This window comes from Brienomyrus brachyistius, chromosome 2 (genome assembly GCF_023856365.1).
Source record: "Brienomyrus brachyistius isolate T26 chromosome 2, BBRACH_0.4, whole genome shotgun sequence".
In the NCBI taxonomy this organism is placed as follows: Eukaryota; Metazoa; Chordata; class Actinopteri; order Osteoglossiformes; family Mormyridae; genus Brienomyrus; species Brienomyrus brachyistius.
In genome coordinates this window covers 14,093,214-14,121,159 of record NC_064534.1, presented here as the reverse complement: position 1 = coordinate 14,121,159, position 27,946 = coordinate 14,093,214, and the positions used below count along the sequence as shown (strand labels likewise).

General features: G+C 42.3%; 1 protein-coding gene across 3 annotated transcripts; it reads left to right on the top strand.

The window, feature by feature from the left end:
* Window positions 1–579: 579 nt before the first annotated feature.
* Window positions 580–27,946, top strand: lzts1 (leucine zipper, putative tumor suppressor 1). 3 transcript variants are annotated; one of them, XM_049001086.1, is made up of 6 exons: window positions 580–738; window positions 19,205–19,274; window positions 21,830–22,309; window positions 24,073–24,903; window positions 25,052–25,246; window positions 25,893–27,946. In XM_049001086.1, exons 3-6 carry the CDS (start codon window positions 21,965–21,967, stop codon window positions 26,361–26,363), a joined length of 1,842 nt encoding a protein of 613 aa, XP_048857043.1. In that variant the 5' UTR covers window positions 580–738; window positions 19,205–19,274; window positions 21,830–21,964; the 3' UTR covers window positions 26,364–27,946. The 3 variants fall into 3 exon arrangements, with proteins under 3 accessions (XP_048857043.1, XP_048857035.1, XP_048857050.1); XM_049001078.1 differs by lacking the exon at window positions 19,205–19,274; XM_049001093.1 differs by lacking the exons at window positions 580–738; window positions 19,205–19,274 and adding an exon at window positions 752–1,001.

Sequence of the window (27,946 nt, the reverse complement as noted above, 5' to 3'; positions counted from 1 at the left end):
GAATAAGCCTCCCTTGACACCTCAGGTAAGAGCGGAGCACGCGAATGCCAGCTGCTGTCATCTTAACCCTCTCATAACTCACTTGAGAATTTCTCTTAAAGAGCTCACTTCAGAACTTTGCCCAAAGAAACGAACTTTATAGTCCATTTCAAAAACAAAGGAAAACAGGTGTTATTGTTCCATATGCACCTGTATTCAGAGTGAGAAGTCTAATATTATTTGCTTGCAGCGAGTCAGCCATTTCTGTCAGGAAACAAAAGATTGAAGTTTAATTTGTCATGCAAAGTTAGGTCCTTTTCCAAGTATTTTTACATTTAGAAAAGACTGCAGCAAATCCTGTATGTGGAAAGAAACAGAGAAAGCAGAATGCCCTGTCAACCATATGCATAAGTACCAGGATGGCAGAATGACTGATGGGGCAGTAGACCAATCAGAGCACAGGTTGCTGGTGGTGGGCAGAACTCCGAGCAACAGCGGGAGCGTGGAATGATGGATAACAGAGCCCCTAGGCTGAGTGCAAACGAAAGGAGAGAGAGAGCGAAAGAGAGGCTGGGAGGGGTGTGTGGGGGGGGATGGTGTTTACGTTGGAATGTGACTGTGTTCACTTCCTGGGAGATGGGGCGTGCTGAGCGCCACACGCAGCAGAAAGGAAGAGGGGAAAGCTGCCAGAGAAAGGGTGCCTGTACAGTTTCGTCTTCAGCCAGAGCCAGCGAGACGCGCAGCACGGCGTGAGTGAAGGTAAGTCACGCTGGGGCTTTCCCTGATGACCTGCCCCTTTGCCCCACACTGGGCCATTCTGCACGCAGAAGCACAGGACTTATCTGGCACTCAGATCGGTGTTTCCTCGTGGAGTATTATTTCGGAGGAGCACAGCTCATGTATGCTTGAAGTTCAGGTGGGAAGAAGACGCCGAACGCGGTTTGTGGGACTGTTATGCCTAAATGCTCTTGGTGATAAGGGAACGTGCCGCAGAAGTTCAGCAACATTCCAGCCAGAACAAGGTCAATTTTAATTTGCTTTTTTTTCTGTCAGAGGACCACTTGCTCAGTTTGAATCTAAAAGAACTTTTTAGCTTCTACAAAGTGTTTATTGTTACTGCATCTGCTCAAGAAAAACAATATACTTCCCCAAAACAGACTATCAGCAGTTCAGCGGATAAAAATTACGACTTGTTAATTTAATTAAGTCTAAGTAATTGAATTAGACTTAACTGATTAATGTGTTTGTGTGCATGTTCCCGGGCATCCCATGCAGGCAGTGACCACTCCCCCACCCCCACCCTCGCTCCCACCCCCACCCCCACCCCCAATCCTTTACTTGGTACCTGGTCTGCATTGTTTTTGTTCACACTGTGTGTAGTGGCTTTGAACCTTGCCTGTTTGTCACTATATGCATGTTCTTGCTACTGTGTGCACCAGATATCACCCCTGGGATCAATGAAATTAATCTTAATTTTAATCTTATTGAGTTGAAAAGTTGGATGAATGGGTGGATTATTTCAGCAAAACTTTATTTTATCTTGAATAGCTTTCTACAGGTTTACTGCATTACTTTAAACACTGTCATGAGAAAAAAAAAATAAAAGGGAAAGTAATATATTACTTAAAATACTTAACACTTGATTATTCACTTTAAAACCGCAACACAATAGCCAGCCCTTGTAAAAAATGTTATAAGAGGAACAAGTTGTGTCAGGCCACTTGGACTATTGAAATGCATGCGTTAGATCTTGCATAGCAACTTTGTTTCATGATACACGGGAAAAAAACATTTAGATATTTGCAGATGATAAAAAGCGGAGAGTCAGTCATGTCTTCCCACAGTCCTCTGCTTTGCTAGGCCCATGACTTGCTGCCAGGGTTAATCCAGGGTGTGCTGGGAAGCTTGCAAAAAAAGGGCAAAGGAGGGAGTGAGCTGGAGCGTGTTTGGGCCGCGTACCGCTGCTCGTCTTTATTACAGCGGTGCAATGGAGCCCTTCGCACGAGCAAAGCCAGGGATCTTCAAAGCCGAGCTGTCGTCAGGACTTGCCACCATGCGTCCGTCTGGGGAACAAAAATGCTTGCGTGACCCAAAAAACAGGCTGTGCTCGCAAAGCCACAGAACGGTGCGCCCCAGTCTTAAATTAGGCATCTCTGAGGATACATCCTAAAAGTGGGTTATGGATCTCTTTTTTAGCTCATGAGGTCTCTCTTCTCTCTCTCTCTGGTATCTAATAATCTGTTCATGTTTAACATGCTCATTGTGATTCGTACAGATGTTGGTTGTTTTCGCTCATCAGCAGGTATTGAAGCAGATTATCTGTGGTTTTCTTTCCTCTTTTCTTTATTTTCCCTCCCTCTCTCTCTATTTCTCTTCTTCTCCGTTTTCGTCCTTCTGTCCCCCTCTCTCTCCCTCTCCAGAGGAAATAAATAAAAATAAATAAATAAATAGAAATAAAGTAGTCCTCCGCAGAGGGGGGGTGGTGCAGGGAATACTAAAAATAATAATAATAATAATAATCTGTTCACTGTTCAAAGTGATACTTAGTGATATATCATACTTAATATACCCATCCACCTTCCATGCCAATTATCCAAGAGGGTCAGTAAAGGGTGTATATAATTAGAATGTTAAGTGGCATATACAATTTAACTTTAATTGACGATCAAAGTTTTGCATCTGAAAATTGAAGATACACATAATACACAGATGTATTCAAGTCTTTTTTATGATAAATTACATAACAGAGGGCTTGTAACCTGATTATGATACCATCCTACCTGATGAAGCCATGTACTATCGATCCAAACGTAGACAGCTAATAGCTTATCTGCTGGTTCATCACCAGCTTTGAACTTAATTTACCACCTTCCTCAGAGATGGGTTATCAGCTCAAAGGACCAAAAATCTGAATTCTGAGAGGTGAATGGTCCTATCCCACACCTGAATTCAATCACTAATTCTCTAGTATTAAGATCCATCATATTTAACTAATTCATTAACTGCAAGATATTAAACACAATATAAAATAGCTTAGGAGCCTTCTTGTAGACCGTCTTCAGTTACAGTTTCTAAAAACGGCTCTATAATCTAGGGGAGACTTATCCCTTGCCCAGCTCCTGTGCCAAGTGCATTGCTCCATCTGAATTACTCACCCGTGTGCCTAATGCTGATTTTACAGCGTTTCTCTCAGCCCACCACATTGACAGCACCGCATCACGAATCGCATACAGTGCGATTCTCCGGAAGGGTTGCGCGGATGCTACGTGTCGACGCCCCCCTCTTCCTGGCGTACCCACTCGGAATGCGCGTGAATGCCGCAGTTTCTGCAGCCGGCAGAGTGCGTTAAAGCGGCTCGCTTGAAGCCGCGCAGCGTGTGCCACCGGGGGCTGGAGTGCGTGTCCGCACGGGGAAATGGCACGCAAACTCGTGCGGAATAAAGCCGGCGAAGCGGGATACTGGCTGGGGGGGGGGGGGATGGTGCCAGGCATCATCCCAAGCATAACAGGAGTGGGAGGAAGTGCAGAGGCAGGTCCTCTCTGCTACAGCATGCACCCACACACGCACACATACATACATGCACACAGAGCTGGTGACTCATTTTACTTTTCTTTCCTCAGGACTCACATATAAATCAATAGATGCAACAGCTGTGCCAGTCAGACATCTGTTCTTCTTAACCTAAACTGGTTTCTATTATATCCTGTCAGCACTGGGAAAGTATTAATATTCCTAAAGCACTACTCCAGGCCATTCAGAGCGCATCACCTACATAATTTGCCGAATGTTTGTGTCAGTAACTATGGATTAACTCAGTCAGGAATGGGTAAATATGAGAAAAAGGACTAACCAAATTAACCCAGGAGAGATTTAAAAGGGAAAACCCTCGCGTGAGATAATTCCAGAAATTAAACAGATATCGCTTTTGAAGAACATCTCATTAATGCAAGCTACATTGCCAACTCCATCGGCAGTCAGAGAGAAAAGCAAACATGCAGGGATTGCTCAGTGGATCATCACGGGTGCATGATAATCAGAAATGGGGGAAGAGAGCATTTAGCAAAGCTCAGACGAGGCCTGCATCACGCTAACAAGTTCCTCCTGATGCTACGCGCCGTTAGCCGCTCATCCTCGGCGTTTGTTTACGCACTGACAGCCCAGAGGGACTGGAGATAAACGCGGGCAGACACAGCCCAGATGGGTCGGGCTTTCACACTCCATCGCAGGCTTTTTCAGTCTCTTTTTCACGCCTTGGCCGGTGACGTCAGAGGTGGCAGAAGCTGTTTTTAACCGTTGCGGGACTCACCTTTGCCGCTGATTTTGCAGTTTATCTGATAGCTGTGGTGAAGCGTGCCATTTACGTCGACCAGCCTGAGCCAGGTCACCCGTGTGCCTGGCTTAAAATAACAGCCGTAGGACTGTTATTAAGGTCATTTTTCCATCGAGTCATAAAGAAGCTAGGAAGTGGGTTAGGAATTCAGGCTTAAACATGAAAATTCAAGCTCAAGTTCCAGGAGGTGTCATGTAGTTTTACCTTTAATTAAGATGCTTGCCCTGAATTGCTGCAGGAAATACCAAAATGCACACATCAGGAAGTGACTTTGGATAATCATGTTAAACTCGTAATGTAACTTACTAGTATTATTCCTAGACGATCATCAGAAATTTCTATCCAGATGTACATTTTCAGGTAGTTCATCATACACAGTTCTTTCAAAAAGTATCAGAGCAGTATTTTATAGGATATTTTATAGCCAACAATAGGTACATCCATAGGAGTTTTCTAACAGCATAAAGAGTTTGCATTGTAGAAACATTCTTTGCCATCTCCTTGTATTTAGTTTGCTCTGTTAAAACAAACTGCACCCTCTCTAGACCTACATGTCAAGTTCCCACGGCTAGGCTACATTATATAACATATATCAAGAACTAGTACATGCAAGTTGTCTTAAAATGTTAATTGATTTTAAGTTGAGAGCAATCCTTTGCTGTGGTGCTATGTAAGGAAATAGTAACATAACAAGTGCAATATAATGCTTACAGAGTCAAATATTAGGTATAATATATTAGGTGCACCTTGATCCAAGGATGCAAAGGACATTGTTACATGCTTGTGAAACATTAACAATGTATGTATCTGTTGCCAGTACCTGCTTTGAGCTCTGCTTTTCAGAAACGGCAATTCAATAAGCTTTGAAAAAGTTATTCAGCATTAGTTTGTAATGCAGTACTTCAGAAATGGGAATGACCGTATGTAATGAAAAACAGGGTGTTCCTGGCTTTTAGTGGATCTAAAAAGACATACAAATGCATTGAGGAACTCTTTCAATTAAAGTATCAAAATACTCCTGCTGTACAACTTCAGTGTGGCGAGTCCCTGTTAGGGCTAAAAGCCGGTGCTAAATATTTAATAGACATGGATTGTTTTGCTGAACTTGAACACATTCTGAAAAGGAAAAGGCACCTCAAACCCTTTTTGGTCATGGTCCAGCTAGCACCATGCTCCGGGGAAACGTCGTGCGCACAGCAGACAGGCAACAGTAATGAATTGAAAACGTAGGCGGGATGTTAGACATCTGAAGGCAGTGCAGAAGTTAGATTCTGGGGAAAGGGCCACCCTCAGCTCTCCCGCCTCCTCTGGAGTTACTCCTTCTGGACACAGAGAGATCTGCTCATGGACTGAAGTTTGCCTGTTGAGAATTGTAGCCATGGCGATAATCAGCATACGCAACTTGAACCTCAGCAAACTTTGACAACATGGAGGAGGTGTCATTTCTGAGTAGGCAGCCTGGTTCCATGGTGACAGCACAGAATGATGTAAAAAGATGTACAAGTGAGAGCCAGAATAATATACCCGGCACTGTGTACCTCGAAAACTGAGCTGTTTAAAGAACACTGTCAGATGTTTCAGTCCATTTAATCTTATTTAAGGATGCTTTCAAACAATTTGAGGAAATCTTTATTTGTTTTAAATCTAAAAACTAAATGTCAATTTTACCTAATTACTGTGAGTCAGATTTGCAGGTTTGGTAACATTTTACTTGATGGGCCACAAATAATATAGTATGTTATTTATTTAACAGGGACAGTGGTCTTTGATTAACAGAAAAAAAGGCTGCAAATGAACCAGAGTTAGCTCTGTTGGGTAATTTTTATGTGTTGTCCCTGGTCAGTTCTTGAAAAGACAACCTAAAATCAAAATAGCTTATCATAAATATCATGTACAAATAATATACATACATATTAATATACCCATATAAACATTCAAAGTGCCAAGAATAAGAACCGTAATACATTCTTACACAATGCTTTAATTGACCAGAAACTAAGCATTAGTTACATATTGATCCCATGTTCATTCATCATTAATCAATCATAATGGTTCATGTATTTCATGCTGTTACTACATTTGTTCATGATCTGTATCTGAGTAGTAACTGAGTCACTTGATTAGGTTACTTGTGCCCCATCAAGTATTAACAAGTATTCCGATCCTATGACATCCATTTAAAGATCTTCATTATAATCTTCATAGCATCCATCTTCCAAAAAAAAAAACGATTAGTTTGTTTTGACCTCTGCCTCCAACTGAAATTCTGAATCAATGAATCAGTAAATGAGAATGTTTTGGCTCAGCCATCTAACAGCTCTGCATCCGGCAGCAATTGTGCACCAGGCCTGGCTTTGATGGAATCTGTCACATGGTCCCGCAGGCTTCCTGAGCATATGTGAGACTGGCTTCGTCTTTGGCGCATGATCCTTCACCTCCGCCATTCATTTAACGTTGGCATCTCCGCCGGCACCAGCTCCCTACGCTCCATTCGCTCTCTCTCAGCATCTCAGAGCTAAAGAGACCCGTCTGCTCGAGCTTCTCCAGGCTCTCCCGTAACGGCAGGGGCGAGAACCACGACTCAGCCCCAAGAGCTAATTCAGTCTGCGCCTCCCTGCAAATGGACTAAGTGGATTATCTGCTTCGTACTCTAAAGGGAATCGGGGGGGAGGGGGTGGAATTGCACCACCAGAACCGGAAAAGTGCTGAAACTGATACGCAACGGTCGAGGAGGGGGTGGAGCCTCAGAGAGGATCCCATAAATCTATAATGAAGGCGTGATGCTGCCCAGGATGTGTCACTTAAACATCCTAAGTGGCCACTAGGAATCAGGACCGCAGCCAAAGGGTGTCGGTGGGCCGGCTGGGGGGGTTAAATGCGGATGAGTGAGACTCCTTATTGAATAATATACCCTTTATCTAATGCGAGTGCAGCATGTGCAAGTGTCATCAGGAACAAGAGAACTCAAAGGTGTAATGCACGTTCTTTCAGCTCTCCATGTCCTCGAAAAGCGCTCTGGAGGAGGGGTGCGCACCAAACCTGGCTTGGCACACCGACAGAGCGCCATCCTGACCGCTGACCACAGCTAGCTACCGAAATCTCCCGTGATGCTGGGTTATCAGTAGTGCAACTCATATTTGTATGAAATCATACTGTTTCGTTTACTTTAACGCACTTATTTGTTTCGCGTTAGCATGGCATCCGAGACATACAGATACAATCAAACAATCCCACAGAATATTTTCTGTACAGCAGCAAAAAAAAAAATAAATCATAACTCTCAAGTGTATGCTTGCAGGGAAGGGTGGTATTTTGAAATGAAGAAAAATTAATTCAGAACATGTCTTTCCACAATTAAAACCTGCAGTTTCCAACCATTTCATTTGTATCACTATAACACTTGAGCAAACTTTGTGCGTTAATAAATAAATAATAATAAATAATTCATGTCATGTTCAATCACACATGCAGGTTTTTTAAAAATCTTTAGGGGATACTTTCCTGATGGGAAATAGCAATTAAATACACAAACAGGACATATTACAAACACAGGCAAATAGTAGTATTCAGTAACGGCGAGTCAGAGGACTCTATTATCTGCACCACTACATATTCACCAGCATGCCCTCTCCTGTGGGATTGTTTTGTGTTCTCCATGCTTCTTCCAGAGATTAAAAAAGGCCTACTTTCTGTAACAAAATATGTATGACGAGGGAGGGTTGAGGGTTAGCAAGCCAATTTGGCTAGATTTCAAACAATCTTAGTGTGACGATCCATCTTGATTACAAATTATCCCCCGTCCCCCCTGTGATGGACGCAGAGACCTTACACAGCGCTAGGGGGATCATTAAGGAAGAGGTGTTATAATATGATGGCAATATGTTGTTGTTTAAGTCACGTTCTCGCTGTCCCCGAAGGCTATAATGACACGTTAGCCCATAACAATTTTTCTATGTCATGTGCTTCCTTATCACAGACTTAAGAAAATTGGGGATTACAGCAACATAAATAAATGACAAGAAGATGCAGACAACAGAGTGGTGTTACGTCTGCTCGACGTTATCCGATGTGAATTCAGTGTTCAGCAGATGTTATTTCCCACCATAGTATACTTTTCTGCTGGATTTACTGGATTTTTAAATAGGTTCACATAGAAATACCCAAACGTCAAAAAATCAGTTGTTGCAGAACATGCGGCCAGCGCAGCACGGATTTTGGAGTGGCTGTGCAGAAATATGGCCTGGTTCTTCCAGTTCACTCTTCTCCTGCAAGTTCCACAGATGCTCTAGGGAAGATACGACCAAGATGGCTACATCTTTGCATGACTCACCCCTGCTAATAGGATTAGTGGGCCGTGTTAGTGACAGAAAAACATGACCCATACCTTCACAGCCTTTCACTGTTAAATCCCTGAAGTCAAGAATCAGCACTGCCCATCAACTTGTAAAAAAGACTGTCCACTGTTCAAAAAATATTGCCTTTTATTTGCATCAGTATATGCTGACCGTGTTTTGCGTACAGGAACCTGGATAGGGTATCCAGCTTGCTGAATTTCCCTTCTTACCTTGGTTGTATTGCCTGTTCATAACAAGCTAAACTCAAGTCCAGACTGCAAAATGGAAAAAAAAAAAGTTTACTCTGCATTTCTACAAACTGGCACTATAACCTTTGATCTAATTCCTTATTATCCTTCTGTAATGTGCCATTAATATACCTCTCCAACATGCACCAACAATTACAGTTTGTCCAAGGCTTTGACATCCCTTTTTAAGCCACTCTGCCAAGACTAATAGGAAGCCTGCTCACACATACACAGTGAGGGAATATAAGACTCTCTTTGGTTGAGATAGCAAATAGGAACCATGTGACATGGGCTGCATTTCAGACGACGCAGAGCTGGGCGGCAGTGGGACAAATGGCACATATTAAGCAAATACAAAAACTGCTGTGGGGGTGGGCGGGGGGTAAATGAGAACCGAAGAACAGGGGAGGGGACAGAAAAGCTTAGCTTTATCAGGGTATGAGGGACATGCTGGAGTTGTGGGGTGTGTGGTTTCGGTCAGATTGCCGGGGGCAGAAAGAAAAACATCTATTTCTAGAGACTGCGAGGCACGAGAGACAGGTGGATGCAATCTGCACACCAGGCCAGGTCACGTGACCCTCCCTCTCAGAGGGCTGATCAGAGCTTTTATCTCACTGAACTATGTGGTAAACACACTCTTTATACAAATACATACCACCTTTTAAACGCACTTTAACTGTTACATTTTAAAAGTTGCAGTTTTTTTATATGTCAAAAATTGATTTGCTGTTTCGCAAGTAAGCTTAAGCTATACAGTGTATCCAGCTGCATAATGATAGAAAGAAAAATATTTTATCTTTAATCAGATTATGATTACGACAGGTATTTCCCAAGTGATTTCATTCTGGTGAAATCCAAATTTTTCCAATGTCACACTTAAAATGCTGGTGACACGTAGCACACGGGTGTTCACTTTTGTTGCTTCGCCCGCTAACACACCGCTAGTTCATTACGGCTGCCGTTCCATCCCTTTGGTATCAACACTTTATGAGGAGGCGAAATGGGCCATGGCAGTTATCCCCATTGTCTCGTAGCCCAACAGTGTATAGTCAATAACTGAAAAGAATCCTTGCCATTCCTTTAAGTTATACCACCATAGGGGTTTGGGTGCATTTGCATCAAAATGGTAGCATATTCCAACCAATAGCATTGCTGCATTCATTGTATTGTATTTCTGCAGCTGACAATTAGTATGTCTGTAATTAAGGAGCAACTAGCATTCAGGGGTGTAGCTGGTCTGACAATGAATTCACCTCAGGACATTCAGTTTGCACGGTATGGCTTGCTACGGCGTAAGAAACACTCTTCATTTTCTTCAGGGTGGGCTGAGCTAAAGCTACCGTTCCCTAGCATTCAAATGTAGTTGTAATTCACAGAGCAGATGAGCAATCCTCCAGTTAAAGTTATCAATTGCCACTGGGCATGAGGGAGAAACGCAGGAACACACAGTTAATATCCCTCAGTAACATGCACATCATCACTTTCTGTCCTCGATGGAGGTGTTACTTCCAACCACGCAAAGCAGGAGTCACATTAATAAGATCTCACCTTCTTCCTCTTTGTTCTCTACAATCAGGAGCAGGTAGTGACATTTTATCAGAAGTCTGAGTCTCTCGCTACCTTACAACTTCTCACATGGAGAAATAATTTCTCTCCTTCAGAGGGAGATGTGAATGATTTTTGACTTGATTGGTTGCGTTCTATAATAAAAAAAAATCCATTTGCCAGGGCATTGCACACTTAAACTCAATTTCGCATGTAAGATCTTCTTTTCTCAAAAATTCAGCATTCCAGAAAACACTGAAAGGAGTAGAAATTACATAACACTGTATTTTATTTTAATAACATAATCACATAAATTCTAGGTCCACAAATTAAATGTATGACATAACTTTTACCAGACAGAAAAAGGAAAAACCATTAAAAGATATGAATAAGTGGACAGTGAAGGAATGGATTATTACATAATGAGTCCATTCTTTAACTCCTTATCTAACTTCCAATCCCTTTTCCAGTACAGGGTCATGGTTTAGATCCATTCTTTGTATTACCAAGCACCATTATCGGCCTTTTGTCGCTTAAGACCGGTCCCGGTGGGCAGTCAGATTAATCAGACGAACATCGTTTCAAAGACTAGCCAATCCTGAACCACGATGTTACCCAGCAGCAGGACAATACATTTTGATGGACGTGTGTCAACATGATGTATCTGTGAAACATGAGTAGGACCACAGTCAGACCAGTGTAAGTGAAGTATTCAAATTATTCCTACGTAAACAGTAATTTGATTTCACCTCCGTAGGCCCTCATTAAATTATACAGTTAATGGTGATTATATTAATAATTCAAGTGTTTCCCAGTCCGGTCCAAGGCGACCCACAGTCAGTCTGTTTTTGCTTACCGAGAACTGGGAGGGAGCAAAAATGTGGACTGTCTGGCAGGGGGCTCAGAGGAAGCAAAAACATCTGTGGGTCTCCGAGGACCGGATTTGAAAACATTGTTCCAATTTGTTTTACTTAATCACAAATATTACTGAAGTAGAAAAAAAAAAGATTAATATATGGCTAAAGAGTGAATCATAAGCTTTTTTACTTCAGCAAAAGCCAGAGATGCTATAAAGCACATCTTCTACCTTCTAGACCCGTCGTTTAAACGTTATGTGCAACCTCTCCCAGCTTTGCTGCTGGTGCCACAAAGCCACTCGATTTCTGCAGATCTGTGCACTTCTGTGTAGTTCAGAGATGAGCCGCGCTGCGTGCCGTATGAACAGCCCCTCACAGCAGTGTGCCACACACTGTCGTAGATTGTGTCACGAGCCTCGCAGGCGGAGTTTACGGCACGCAATTTGCCGGAGGACAAAAGCGGCCGGCTAGAGCGACTGGTCCGCCAGCTGGGCAGACGTGTGTCAGGGTTCCTTTGTTCCATGGACCACTGGAGCTACTCACGACATCTCCCTCCCCCCTATCCCCCAGCCCCAACAGGACCACAAGGCACCCCTCAGAGCTGCCATTCACCAGGGGAACTCCTGCAAACAAAAGCGGCTAACACTCCGCGTGTAACGGGCGCCTGACAGCATGTCAGGATTATCCACACGTCCCCTGTCCAGCTGCTATGGAGCACCATCCCCCAGCTTATTACACCTCGGGTAGCTTCCCAGATGTCTTTATGGCAAGAAAATCTATTTCAATTATTCTACATGTGGTTTTGTAATAAATATACCATTAAAAATGTAGGTGACATCATAGCATGGTGGACACTGCTGTGGCCTCACACCTCTAAGACTAAGGGATTTGGGATACGGCCAAAGACATGCATTTAGGTGAATCTGTGCCTATAAACTGCCCACTTAGCGTGACTGCAGGGATGTGCAATGGAGTGGCTTCCCATCCAGGGTGTTTGTACTCAGCATTAAAAAATAAAATACGAGATTTAGGTTGGAAAATGTGATGCGTTCTTTAGCATCCTCTGGTCTCACATTTTCATAATAATTTTTATCATTTTCAAAATCAAGAGACAAAGAATTTAAAGTACTGTGCAAGAGTTTCAGCCAATCAAAGATAGTGTTGATCAATATTAAACTATGAAGTCAAAGTGTATCAGGACCTCTCCTAAAAATCAATCCAGTATTTGCATCAACTGTGCAATATACTCATGTACTTTCTGACCTTCCCACTACCCCACCTTGTTGACTAATCAATACCTTATTGGGTTATTTAACTAATTAAGTAAATTAATTAATTAAGCTTATGGTGAAATGTAAGAAATACATGGAATGGCTATGGTGCTGCTGAGGAGAGGTTTGGGAATGAAAGTGATGTTCATCTACCCAGCCAACAACATATCATTCACTTTTTGGAGAGCTTAAGGAATTCTTGTTTTTTATTGTGTTGCTGTTAATTCTAATATTACATTTTGGTTGTTTTTTCTGATACATATATATTACCCATACTATTTAGCTAAATAGCCTTAAACATTTCCTTTGCCTTTTGCACAATACCGAATATACATATAGAGATACGCAAAAGCTTTTCAGAGTCTGTTAAAGACAGGGAATGTATGAACAGGAACCTTTTCAATGAGCCGTCACAGGTTTCGTACAGAAATAGATCCTTCTGGAATTGAGATACTGTTGACTTAAGGGCACTTAGTCACTGTTGTACATAAATGTTGATACTTTGTGTTGTTTTCCTGTTAGCCTCTTAAAAGAAACATTATTCCTTGATCATCTGCAGGCTTATGTGATTCAACCGTCAAGTGTTAAAAAACGCTCCAAGTCTCCATCTTTCTCCTTCCTGTGACCCTGTGATGTAACACAATTAATGCGTCTGCATTTTACAGCACACTGTGTTACCACACAGTGCATTACGTAAGTGAGGAGAGAGGTACTGCTTGATGAATCTGTGTAATCAAGCACAGCTATAGACAGTCATACATGCAAAAGGACCAGGCCACTAACTGCGTAATGATGTATGGAGCTTGGATGCATGTCAGTTCTCCCCAAAGACATGCACATCCTGCACGTTGCTTACTGACACCTGATAAATATGGGTTTATAAAGCTGTTTGCAGGGTGCCTCCGAGAAACCATTCAAGGTCTCCTGACACAGAGGTCAAGTCAGCTAATTTAGGCCACAATGTCAGCCGAGCGTCGAAGGCGAGAGTGCAATATGGTCACCTCGGGGGCTGGCGGGCTGGACACCGGCTGCGTGCGGGCTGGAGACCGGCTGCGTGCGGGCGGGCGGGAAGAGGCAGATGGCCAAGCTGCTTCAGAGAAACGGACAGGTTTAATAATTAGATCAAGCAAGTCAGGCCGCATGCAAAGTCATCAGCGCCACGCGCCGGAGGGGATGGCAAAAAAGACCCAATTTGCATTCATTTTGTCAGGAATTTCGGTAACGTTTTAACTGAACAGTCCACCTACAGAGGGCATACAGAGTATTTGGAACATTTCAACAACTTATTAGTTGAGATTCAACAAATCATACAACGTTGGTTGAGTGAATAGAAATCATTTTAGAAATATGTAGGTTTGTTCTATACTCTATATACTGTATATTCTGTTTAACATCTAGAGAGACAGCAAAACAGCTGAGCTGTTGAATGTCTTCTAAGTTGTTGAAATGTCACTGATATTCTGTTAAGCCTCTGCAGACGGACAATCCAAATAAAGTGTCAGCAAAATTTCTCTGATCCTTAGCTGTGGTCGAAAAGAACAACGGGCACTTCCCAAACTTTGTTAAATATGTTAAAACGATTGATTACTTTGAGGAGACTAGCCCATGTCAGGGTGAGCAGGGGCTGGAAAACATGTAATGAATGTTAAACCCCTATTTCTTGTGACTAGATTTCAAGCAGCACAGGCAATGGTAGCAAAATCAGCCAGTTAGCTGCACGTCACCTGGCTTTATATGCACACATACATGAAGGCCCTGCTCCTGCAAATGAGGATGACATAACGAGGTGTCACTCATATCTGAAAACCTGAGTTAGAAAACATCAATGCCTAGGTTGGGCCTTGGGCTGTTTGCTCTTTGCTCAAATCCAAAGCAGCACTTCAGTGAGGTACATCATATTACATAAGAAGCAGGTTGGTTACATAAGAAGACTGCATCATAAGAAATTCAAATGTGTCCTTGGTCTGGTTCACAACTCTCTCTCAGAGGACCATGGCTTGTCCCACAATAAAGAGCGTAACTCTGTGATCTAAGTTTGTCTTCTAACAATGCAGTAATAGACCATTAAACTTGATTATGTATCAAACTTAAAACAAGACACATTGACAGGGCTTCACAATAAAATGCATATAAAATTTACAGACGGCAGCTATAAATTGCTTTTATGTTTTGTCAACACTTTGTTGACCTCTGTTTTTGCTGAACCCGTCACTTTAAAAATTGATAAACACCTGCTATTCTTATTTATTTCCGCATCATGGAGCTCAGGTAATGGCAGCTTTTCATGGCAGGCTTTTTGCTATCGTTAAAAAAGCCTCGCTGAGAGGTGCAGCAGCAATTTGTAATCCAAGATGAAATTCCACCATTATCTGATCAGGAGTCCAGGAATCTAGCCATAAAAGCACATGCCCCTGCTTCTATCGAGGGCTCGAAATAATCAATCCACCCACACAGAGAAAATTCACCACTTATTTCTATGAACTCAAGTGCTAATAGAAGAGGCACCTTCTGTACATGCCAGAGTCTGAATGTGTCCACTTTGCATGACAACCAGAAAAAAAACAGCCCTCTCTGTTTGAGGCTGGGATGAGTAATGTAAATATGCTTTCACGTCTGTTAGTGCAAGTGCAAAGGACAAAACGGACTTTAAGAATGACTGTGAAAAGCTGAAAGGACAATCTAATTCTTAAAAGCTGGTCCAAACACATCCAAGAAAAATCAAAATTAAGTTTCTTACTCAATTTACCACCTGCTTTAAAAGACCCAATAAGAAAAACAAAATACAAAACAGCAAATAACATATAAGCAATAAAATAAAGACTGTATATGTATTTATACGAGTCAGAAAGATGCAAAATGAGAGATGGCCAAGGATCATGTTAGGTTAAGAGCTGTCAGAAAGGACAGGTGGACACTAAGATGGGGCAGTGCCCCGCACTACAGACACAGCGAGCTCTTTGGCGACTGCTGCAAATACAGAGAACGGCTGCTTGCTGCCAGACACAGGCCCCGCCTACATCATATCCTGCCGTTTTGGCCCCGCCCACACACGGCCTTGACCCGCCTCCAAAAGTATATTTTCTGCTAGTCACTGGAGGTAGTTTGTTTTCCTTTTAGTATGCTATCTATTTGTTTTGTAAATAAGCCAAAGGAAATCGGCACAGGGACACACCAGGGGCCCTACAAGATAGAGAATTACACAAATTGCACCAGTGAATCGCTGACAGAGAACAAAATTACAGGACGAGTCAAAGAACAAATAACAGGAGGGAATAATGCATACTTGTAGTAATGTTAGCATTTCGGGTTAGGATCATATTTCATTGTGATCATTGCTTTAAAAGGAAATTATGAAGTTGTTCATTTATCATAACTCTTACAAGGTATTTTGGGTTTGTGCAAGGTTTTAAGGGCTAGGAATTTTTAGTGTTCACAAATAACTCAGATAAAAAAGTGCTTCACTTGTAACACCACCTACACACTGTGTTACACCAGCTAGGTTTCTAAGACCGATCTGCAGATACTACATGGTAATGGCATCATGTCTATTGGGAAAGATGTTCTGGCCAGGATATCATTGCATAAGACCACTTGAGCTTTGTTTGACTCCAACTCAAGATGTCACTCCATCAATAAACATTCATCACACCAAAACAAAAAATACATGAGAGTGACCCAAGGGACGAGCATGATGGAATGCTATGGGCAGAACAGGCTGAAGGCTACACACTCGCTAACAGCCCCAGAAGAGGTCAAGTCACCCTCAGGTTAGGGTTAAGCACAGATCTGCAAGACCTCGAATAACAACACAATCAATACCATGGAGTATATCAAGTACTGAGCCTCGGCGCGCTTACAGTTAATGCAGGGACCTTTAAAGCTACCCTTATTAACATCTGCAGATTGTTTTCCACAGAAAGCAGTCATATGCACATCTCAGACTGATAAACAGGTTTGAGTGTGTGTGTGTGTGTGTATTTTACACATAGTATAAAGGGTGACTTCCACCTCTTCTTGTACCTGGACTCCTCTCTGGATCACTGTACTCCTCACTGGTTCCCATTGACATGAAAGTGTTTGACATGCAGTTCAGTCCTATGGGCTCCCCTCGTCCAGGCCAGCTGCTCCTTATGCTAATGTCAGCACACAATCATCCAAGTGCCTACTTGTAAAACATACAAATGTAAACGGGCACTTCATTATTACCCTGGAACATCAGTATCCAGCAATGAAATGCTGTCTAACACTTGCCCAGCCTTACATCATTGTCGTGTCCATTTTCTGCCCTTGAGATAAATATAGCTAAAGGTCTTCTAGAGGCAACATGGGGAATTATGTCCCACTTAAAATGGCATTTATTATTTATAAGATTATATTCCTTGTAGCATCTGCAGTGTATTTCCCAGCAGAGAGGCAGACTGAACTTTTGAGGCACATCCGTTAATATATTGCCTTCCTAACCGCGGCACTGGAGTGCGCCTCATTGGGAATTGACTGTTTACACATTGATTTCTTAGCTAAGCACTTACAATAAGCTTCCTAAAATCAATACAGCGCATGCTGTTATTATTATGTGCACTCAAAGTATTCTTCAGAGCACATCGTATTAAGTTAAAATCGGCTGAGTAACCCAGAATGTTTCTGCAGACGGCCCCCAAAGACTCCCCAAGCGGAAAAAAAAGTTTGATGAAAAACTACAGGCACTGCACCTTACATCAGCAAGACGACAAACTTTTCATCCCCCCCCCCATTACCGGTCTCATGTCCCCTGTTTTAAACAGCAGACTGCACCAGACATTCCGAAGGGAATTATCCTAGAGTTCGGGGGTCTTCGTTTTTCCCCGTAAGATGCTGAGTCAGTGACCACAGCACTGTAGTAACAGGGAACAGTGCCAGACACAGCACAGTCTACATCATACAATTAGCCCGACTATATCAAAAATAACACAGCACAACATGTTTTAACAATGCTTCTGCATGAACCATAGTTGACCAATAATGTTAACAATATTACTAGAAATAACAGTCACTCATGGTTAAGGGTAGTTTTTGTCATTATTCTTCTTATTTTTTTAAGTTTTAGTAGATATCCCAAATAGCGATCCCTCGGGAGGGATGCTGATAAATGGCTTTCGCTGTCCAGTATCTCTAAAACTATCACTGAGCTTTGGGGAGGATGCATGACGTGGGGGAGGTTGTGCTGTAGTGGCTCTTTGTATCAGGCCATTTAGCACTGAGAGTGCTCTGTTCTCACAAAGGACGTGCTCCACGGGCTTTGCTGGTACTGTCTTTAAAGCGATCTTACAACTATTAAGAAAATAACAGTATAAAACGTGGTATTAACAGTGTTACACATTTAAGCACCATATGCAAGATTAGGCCGATCAAACTGCATTTATTTTAGACATTTACCATTCATATTTATATATATATATATATAAACACAATGAAAACATCTCCTTTTCTGATTGGTACTGTAAATTATGGGACATGTGACAGGTCTACATAAGTTTAACTGCACTGCACTGTTTTAAAAGACCTGGCTACATTCATAAATCCAGCTGAATTCATTGCAGAGATATTAGAAATCACAGAACCATTACTGTGAGCCATGTTCACACTCCACATTAAACTACCGTGTGTGGTGCAGGAAAAAAATGTCAAGTATTTATACTTAACTGAATTATAACCATCAATACTGTGCAGTTATCACTGAGGTGCTAGACATGGAGCTGTGGGTACTTTGTCTCTTCTAAATTAAGATCTACATTCCTGATGTTAATCCTGGAGCATTAATATTAATCAGACCACAGTAACACTGTGATCCTTCGGTTTGAATACTAAATTAATTAATTATTGGAGTAGCTTGGAGTAGGCACCACTTATGATTAAGGAGACTGAACGTTTTACCCAGCAGAAAGGGCCCTGGAAGATGCCGAACAGCTTCAAGGCCAGGTTAAAACTGACAATGTATTAAAAAATGACACAGTAAAAATACCAAACCTTTCTACACTCACTGGAAATGCAGGGCCAGTCAATACATCTATAGCTACTTTTGCAACAAATACTTTCTTGCCTCTTATCATAGCTAGCAGCGAATGATTTAATATAATTTTATGCAATTCCGTATAATCTTCCTACTTTTTTTTAGCTTTTCCCCCCAAAATAACACGATGTTCATTATTTGCTGGGTAACAATGATAATGAAAATAATTGTGTAAACACATTTATTTTTAAAAAACGATAAACGAATAAAAGTCAGCAGCGGGACAGAAAAGGGTTCATGGATAACACAAAGAGAGGGGGCTTCTTTTTGTTTCCAGAGAGGTGTTTGTTTAGCAGGGGTACAGACCCTTCTATTGGGAGGGGTAACACAAGAGCCAATCCAGAGACTGACGGATGGAGGCAGTCGGTGAAAAGAGCCCATTGTCCAAAATGGGAGTTAATCACTTTAGCGGCACACGTCTGTGTAAAGAAGCGTATGCCGTACGCTCCATTTCCCCAGGACGGGGGGAAGGGGGCAACATTTACATGTCAGTTATGCAAAAATGAGAGGCTGTAAATGAGAGCAGTCCAGCCCTCCGTTCGCTATTTGGGGGGCTGCCGGCGGCTTGACGTGTTCTCTGGCTGGTTCACGCAGGGTCTCAGCGTCCATGAAGAGGACAGGATCCATCTGCCATTGCGGGCCTAATGGATATTTTGCTGTAGCAGTAAGTTGAATTTGCACTATTTTTATGCTTTCCGTAATATTGCCTTTCAGATTAAGAAGTAGTCCAGGACCAAAAAAAAAGACCAAGGCAGACAAAAACAGACAGACAGACACAGACGGTTGTCTGTCAACTAGAGTACGACAGAGTCAAAATAATGCATAGGGCACAGAAGTATTTTGGAGTCACGAGATAAAATTACAGTATTAGTTAGGTTTTCTCACTCTAGAACACACGCAATCACTGACTGGTCTGTCACTCGTAACTGGTAAAATGCATTGATGTTTGTCTACGACTTCAACATCATGTGCGTGCATTACACAATATAGTATATAAAAATATTTCAGCATAACTTTAAGTGTTTGGTTGGTGGGTGATCTTGTGAGTGAAACTGCCAAAGGCTGACATCCAGCCCTGCTAGTTATTAGAAAGGTGGCGCTGCTATGGGTTAGCCAAGGCCACTTAACCAGCACTGTGAAGATTTGTACATTTCATTGATAGCTGTTCCTGAGAGGCAGCTGTAACGGAGCCTGGCCAGACAGGGGACAGAGGTCTCAGACTTCCCATCACAGCCGTGTTATTGTCTGCCAGACAAAGTGTCATCACGGCCTGACTAAATGAGCTCCTTATCTCGCAAAAGGAAAAGCAGTCTAATCTTACAGTCATTAATCTGTAGATTTGCACAGGTCATGCGAAAAACTCGGACAGGAGCAAAGCCACTCTTTTCATCTGCACCTGCTGTCCACCCCACTGTTATCATTTAATTTGTGGAAGATTGAGTCTACAAAGACTACTTTGAACTAGAATAAATACATGCCTTGCAATGATGTTCACAGAAAAGCTAAAAAAAAAAAAAAGCAGCACTTGAATGATGACTTAATCCAAAGTGTGGCAAAGCGCTGATATGAAATGGCGTGGAGGACCATGCTGTTTCCCAGCTCCACGCCTTCGGTGTGTCCTGATGGGCCTCATTCATCAGGCCCAAAGAGGATGATACCCCTCTGCTTATTTGCACAAAGTAAATGAATCGGAAACGGACCAAAGCTTTGACTGAAGCGATAAAGAGTATTATAAAGAAAGTAAATGCTGGCCTGCCCACAGGGACATATTCAGGCATGGAGTCTCTTGTGAAAATACATTTCATGTAAAAGTACAATACATTAGAATCTTCACATTATAATTTTTTTCTGTGAATTGACAATGACACCAATATTTTTTAGTTTAATAGTATAAAATGTCAAATTCCAGTTAAATCATAAATCCCAAAAAACACACTTAAAACCCACAATAAAACACAACTTAAATTCTCCCAACCTTGTTGAATAGAACTAAATTAAGACAATTTTATTTTGCTTAATGGCAGTTCAACACAGATCTGTTCTTACATGAAATTGCTGAAAAACGGTATGTGATCTCTGTAGACTGTAGAGAGATTGAAAGAACCTGTATTCTTATATTTAAATAATCCTCAAATGCTCCAAAGGCCAAAGCCTTTCAAAGTTTGTTTCAAGGTAGCAAATTAAGATTTATTGTCATGTGTACAGTGGAAAAGTGCATTTCTCTGTGCAATGAAATTCTTTCTTTGCTGTCCACACAAAATGCCAAGGTACAATATAATAAAAAAAAAAGTAGTAAATAAATCCTTTGAAGTGTAATGCGCAAATGTCAAGAAATATTAATTGTGTATTTGTGAAAACTGAAGATGTGAAAAAGAGCTTAATGTCAAAAATTACAGTATGAAGTAGAATGTTGAGTAAGTAAGCATCTGCTGTCAGCTTTAGACTGTAAGTCAAATACGAGTCGTGCTCTAAAATCTACTCTGATTCTGTTCCAGCACTCCAATTATTATATATGTTTTTATCAGGGCAGGGGCACATTTCCGAATGACTTCTAGTTTCTAAACACAACCACTACCCAGGTCAATGCTTACCGGTTGATGTACTTACCTTTTATTTTTTTTTATCAGTTTCTCCAAAGTACTTCCTGTATTGGACTACATTCCCTTAAGGCCACTTGTTATCCTTATATTATTATTCTTTATATGTTTGCTTTTTTAACATATACGCTAAACATCTGGAGACCGAGAGAGAAGTTTCATAAATGCAATGCAGATGGCACAATCAGAGGCCATTGTTTGCATATGATATTTTACCACATTACAACCTGGCATATGCAATAAAACTCAAAGGGCCACTTCTGTGCTTGTTCAACTCAAGAGAACTGATAGATTTCTTTTATTATATAATAATATAATAATGTGTTATAAGAAAAAAAGATGACTATAGTATGGATCAAATCAATAGCTACTCTGGGGGGGGAAGGAGCAAAGCATGTTGAAAAATAGGTTTCTGGTATTGAGCTTGTAGACCTTATTCTACGTCTTTTTTATCTTTTACAATTCACACCACTAGTGTTTTAGTGCTATGTTCATAAATCACCACTAACAAGTAATTCATCAAGTTTCAGCATACAGTGTCCCCATCATCCTAAACCTGCACTCATGTTATATTACACATTTAAAGATGAAAGAGAACACTGCTATTGTATTTCCTTTTCAGATTTTACAGATGGAAGAAGTGAGGATTTCTTCCAGGGGCTATGAATCCAGCAAAGACCGATCGCACGCCAACCCCACCAGCGTCTGTTAGCGCCAAGCCTGCCTCGACTTCACTCTCACCAAGGCCCAGGAAGCCATGGGAAGCGTCAGCAGTCTGATCTCAGGTCACAGCTTCCACACCAAACACTGTCGCGCCACCGAGTACAAACCCAAGAGGACCTCTCAGCCGAAGAGGGCGGCTCGCAACCTGGACGGCTTGCTGCGCTATGGCTTCTCCCACGAGCCCACCGGCAATCCCAGTAAGACCAGTCACCCATCGGAGAAGAACGAGGACTTCTTGTACATCAAGGTGAGCCAGAAGCCCCGGACTCCCCACCAAAGACAACAGCAAATGGAGGAACAATTAGAAGGGCCGACAGATACGGAAGCGAGCAGCTGCACCCCTCCGCAGCTAGTGCCCATGTCTGGCAAAGTCGACAAGGTGAGCTTGCGTAACACATCATAATGCTGTAAGGCCGTAACGTACAGCAAGCAGTAAGAAAGGCAGAAGACAGCTCATTTTCAGAAAACTAAATATCATTTGGAGCAAGGAAGAAGAGTACTTCAATGGGTAGCCTCACAGGTCTAGCTTGGGTTACTGTAAATCCCATCCTCACCTTTGCATGTGTGAATTTTCAGTGTTCTCTCCATATCTGTGCAAGCAGTCCAAAACATGTAGATGTCACAGGTGAATGGGTGTCCAATGAATGAGTGGGGGTGTGGCATCCCACCAAGGATGTCCCCTTTTTAGTATCCTGCCCTCCCTAGAATGGACCCCTGGTTCCCCACTGTCCTATACTGAACAGGCAGCTAAAGATGATGCAAATATCTGGAATATGGGCATCTAATATGGACACTCACACGTTGTTGTATTGCCATGTTTACCAGAGTTCCAGGTTAGTTTTCTAGGCTATAATTATTTTTCAGATGTATTTGTGGTCTTCTTCAAGTATACATTTTTTGATTACTATGTAGATACAAATCTTGGAAGCTATGATGTTAAGTGAATTAATTCAAAAGTGTTTCAGCACTTGTTATAGGACAAAAAGAACCCCATATTAATTTTTAAACTACTGTTTATAATCCCTTTTTTTATATTAAACAAACTGTTGGGACAATCTTGGTGAGTCATGGTACCTTCAGATACTGAGAGCTGCTGCACTTCACTATCTGGGGTCAACTACAAGAGATCTGTACTTTGCCCTGAAACTCTGAAAGACTGACGTGGTTCAGCCAACCTCATTTAGGACTTAAGACTTATCATAAGAATGCCTTGATCTGTAGATTGATTTAATCCCTTCCCAGGGTCATGCTTTTACAAAACTTCCTCCCTCAACGGCTCATTATATCCCAGCGAAGCCCAACCCTCCGACTATGGAAGGTATCCCAGTTTTGGGGCATGAAGTCACTGAACAAGAATGCTGAGTCAGCAAGCCTACTATGGCCATTATTAATATGAAACAGCAGTGTCGTCCACCTCCGCAAGGGGGGGGGGGGGGGGTTCCAGCCTGGAATTCACTAAACTTAGGAGCTATTTTGGCAGTTACAGGCTCAAAGCAGGACTTCAACTTGGCCAGTTAGCCAAATACGATCCCATCCCAGATGTTTAAAATGACACGACAGTGAACCCTGGTTTTTGAATCAGCATTTTAAATGGGAATTGGTACGTGGTTCAGCAGGTTAAGCCTCTGTGCCTGGGATCAGGTCGTGACTTCCAGCCCCAGGCTTGGCAGAATAGTCACATGTCCATGGGCCCTTCAGCAAGGCCCTTAACCCCCAGCCCCCAGAGTGCTGCACGCTGGCTGACCCTGCGCAGTTTGTTTCAAGCTTGCTCTCGCCTACATGTGTTCTGTGCATCTCATGGTGAGCAAGATGAGGTAGATGAAGAGAAGCATTCCAATTTACATATACTCATAAAAAAGTGTGATACCATTATATACTGAGGTAAATGTTGTTTTCTACTACTGGGATTTATTGTTTTGAAAATTTTCATTGTTTTGACTACATAGTCTATGCCGATTAGACTCATTTCACGTCTGAGGCTTACTAATCCGTATGTCCTGTCATTGAATGTGCCTTGGTGTGCTATGAAATGACGTGGTCAACACAAGATAAAAGTTAGCCATAAAATAAACCAAGAGAGGAAATTAAGAAAGATTCCTCCCAATATGGCTGACCTGTGTCAATCTGCTTGGTGTTACGCAGGGCATTGAGAAGAGCCTGATACGACCAACAGCTTTCAAGCCTGTCATCCCCAGGAGCAGCTCTGCTTCAGAAAGCCACAACATATGTCACATTGCCAACAAGAGGCACAGCCCCTCGGACAGAGGCAAGGAGACATCTGACCAGAGGCTGGATGCAAACTCGGGGACGCTCTCCGATTCAGGCCGGAACTCCATGTCGAGCTTGCCCACGCACAGCACGAACGGCAGCAGTCATATGGACAACTTTTCCAGCACCGTGGGTGTGCTGACCCGTCTTGGGGGGTCTGCCCACAGCCTGGGCCACACCCAGCAGCTAAGCTGCTCATTGGGAAGCAAAGGGACAAACAGTACAGGCAGCAAGCCCACACCACACCCTGCTGGGGAGGGCACCTCCCCTGAAAAACAGGACATGTTCTCAGAGAGCGCTGGCGGCTGCATGCGGTCCCCCATTTCCATGGACGAGTCCCTCATTGAGTTGCTGGAGCAGAGGCTGCTGGAGAGGGAGAATGAGCTCCAGGAGCTGCAGGTCAGCTTCGAGGAGAAGGAAGCAGATACTTGCAAGCTCTTCCAGGAGAAGCAGAGGTACTGCGCCGAGGAGATGGAAGGCCTCAAGCAGAGGTGCTCCAGCCAGCTACGGCAGGTTTCCCAGAAAGCCCTGAGAGCCCAGCAGATCCTGCAGCTACAGGTCTTCCAGCTCCAGCAGGAGAAACAGCAGATGCAGGAGGATTTGTCCCAGTTGACCAAAGAAAAAGACTTAATGGAGGTACAGCTCAGGTCATATGAGACAAAGCAGACACAAATGACTCCGACTCTCGAGGAAACTCAGTGGGAGGTGAGTAAAGCAGTGGATGTCATTACAGTTTTACATTACAGGCAATTGACAGCATGCTATTTCTATCCATTTTAGTTCAGCTGCAGTTTTAATTTGAAAGCGGTATCCTAGCAAAACCTAATCACAATTCGACATATTAATTTTGCAGGTATGCCAGAAGTCTGGGGAAATCTCCTTGCTGAAACAGCAGCTGAAGGATTCCCAGGCAGATGTGAGCAACAAGCTGAATGAAATCGTCAGCCTGAAAGCCACACTGAAGGAAACCAAGATAAGGATGGAAGCACTGGAGCAGAAAATCAAGGAACAAGAAGAGGCCGTCCATTCCAAAACTGTGGAGGTGGAGGTATATATCAGCTGAGCAGTAGAGTATTTGCACAAGTCACGATCACTTTAAATGCAATTCAAAACATTGTCTTCACAGCCTTTTTTTCACCCAGCTTAACTTATCCTGCCTAAGAGTAGAAAAATGTGATTCATCGATATCAAGGTTAAAATCCCTTTTCCTTGAACACCAAAAAAAACTCCACTCATAGTTTTCATCATCACCTAAAAAGTTACAAACAGTACTGATCAGTTCTTTATTTTAGTGGTTTATCACCATTTTTGAAAGTCCAGTATTCATTTGTTAAATCTAAAAGAATACAACAAAAATGATAGCGTCACCATTTAGTCGTGATCTATCAAAAAAGTGAACTACGAATTGTATTTGTGCACTGGCTTTTCATCACGTATTTTATAGAGTTTCGCGCATCCATAAGCAGTTTGAGAAACGCCTAGGAAAGTGTCAGTTAATTATATACACCATGGCCATCGCCAAGAATGCATCACTTACATGTTAAGCAAATCTGCACAAATAAATCAAGCTTGTTTGCTTGATCCACAGCTATAACCAGCTCTGTCAGTGAACTCCACACCCATTACCACTGTCACTTACCCATCTGAAACCTCTCTACCACAAACAAGACTCTGACCGTAGACCTTTCACACAGGTGTGCAAGAACGAGTTACAGCGGAAGAAGAACGAGGCCGACCTGCTCAGGGGGAAAGTGGGACAGCTGGAGACAGACATACAGGGCATGATACAGGACATGGCACTGGCCAAAGAGTTGGCTACAGGACGGGCTGGGATTAAAAGCCAGCCAGACATCGGTGAGGATGCGGAGGCCCTCCAGAGGGCGCTGGAGAAGCTGAAAGAACAGCTGAGGGAAGAGCGGCAGCAGAAGGTGGACATGGTGAGCACCTTCCAGCTGGAGAGGCAGACATGGGACAGGGAGAAGGAGAAGGTCATCCGGTACCAGAAGCAGCTCCAGTTCAACTATCTGCAAATGCACCAGAGAAACCAGGAGCTGGAGAAAGTCCTCAGGGAGCTGACTGCAGAACTGGAGACCCGACCAGAGGTGGACTTAGACGTCCAGAGTGCAGACATACATTTCGAAGACATCATCGCAACTGAGATATGAACTACCATGAACAAGGTGCACCGAGATCAGCCATTAGACTGACATGAGTCTCACGCACACCATCCGAAATTACCGTCAATTCCTCCTCCAAAGGAACTTCCCAGACAGATCATGTGGAACAAAGGGAAAAAAAAAGCTTCTAGTGTTAAATGTTACTCACTGGTATACGTGTTTCAAGCATAATGGATGTATATATTTAAATTGGTGATTGCTATTTATTTTCATAAGTATAAGAATTACATGCGAATTTTTATTTAAAACTAAAATGTCTGAAGGCACTTAATAGTTTTATAAGTTACAGTTAACTCCATGAGTGCACTCCACTGTCAAAACACAATACTTCACTCTACATTTCTACTGTAGTTAAGCTGTATTACTATATTTACATAATATTGAGGGATAAGACAAAAACTAACTGAAGTCTTTGCAACTCATGAAGATATGCACATTAACCCTAAACCATGCACCTCTGTTTATAAATGGGTGGTGTTCGGAATTTATATATTATATACCTGTATGTTAGCTTTATTTTAAATCATTCAAAACTTTAGATTCGTGCCTTTCCCTGCTGTTATAAGGGCACTAGGGGAAAACATGTTATTAGTTTGTAAGCATGATATTAATTTCACGGCATAAAGTCTTCGTTCTCATATGGAGGGAAAGTGGTACATTTCAGATTCCCTCCAGAGATACCGGCAAACAGCTGATGACACTTATAATTACAATATATAAAACGGACAATGCAGCCAGGCTTGTGCCATTCAACCAAATCAGCAGTTTCAATGTCGTGCTTTTTCTGTTACAGAATCATTTTGATCACAATTACAACACAGTAAGTACACAAAGTGGAAACACCAGGTCTCAAAGTTGCCCAGAAAGTCACAGGCAGACTTAGTTCCCACCTGAAATCTTTGAAAAGCATTAAAACAAGGGAAAGATTCAAAATAGCACTGTTCTGCTAGTGTAACTGATTCATTAATTCAATCAGTTTATATAAGGTATTTAAAACTGTTAACTTTTGCATTGGACGTTTTCTTTCTTCTTCCTGGTATACATTTCATGTATAATTATGGTTCCTAGCAAATTACAAATACAGACCTAATATCATTCCGTAGGAAGCTTGCAGCTCACGAGCACTATTGCAGTATTTCACTAATATGCCAAAAGTAACAAGTACTACGTCAGTGCCCCGTCTCAAGCCTAAACCAGAAATTGAGAAATGTGACACGTTTCCACAAGTTCCAAAATGAGAATACACCATTGTTCTCTACATTTAAGGCTTATTTATGGATGTGTGCTGGCCTTGAAGAATATTCCATCAACGCAGGTCCACTGACAAAGAAAAGGACTGGTGTCAAGGAATACAAGGAGTCTCTAGTCAGGTGCTGGTGGAGAGAAGTTCAACATGGCCACAAGACAGAGGAGTCCACCAGGAGGTCCCTGCATTAGCTCCTTCAGCCCGTGCCTCTGCTCTTGACAAACACTTTACAATGGAGTTTGACTACACAGATAGGTGCAAAATGTCCATTGTTATTTATATATGGAATATTTTTTATTTAAATAAATGAAAAGGTTTTCACTGA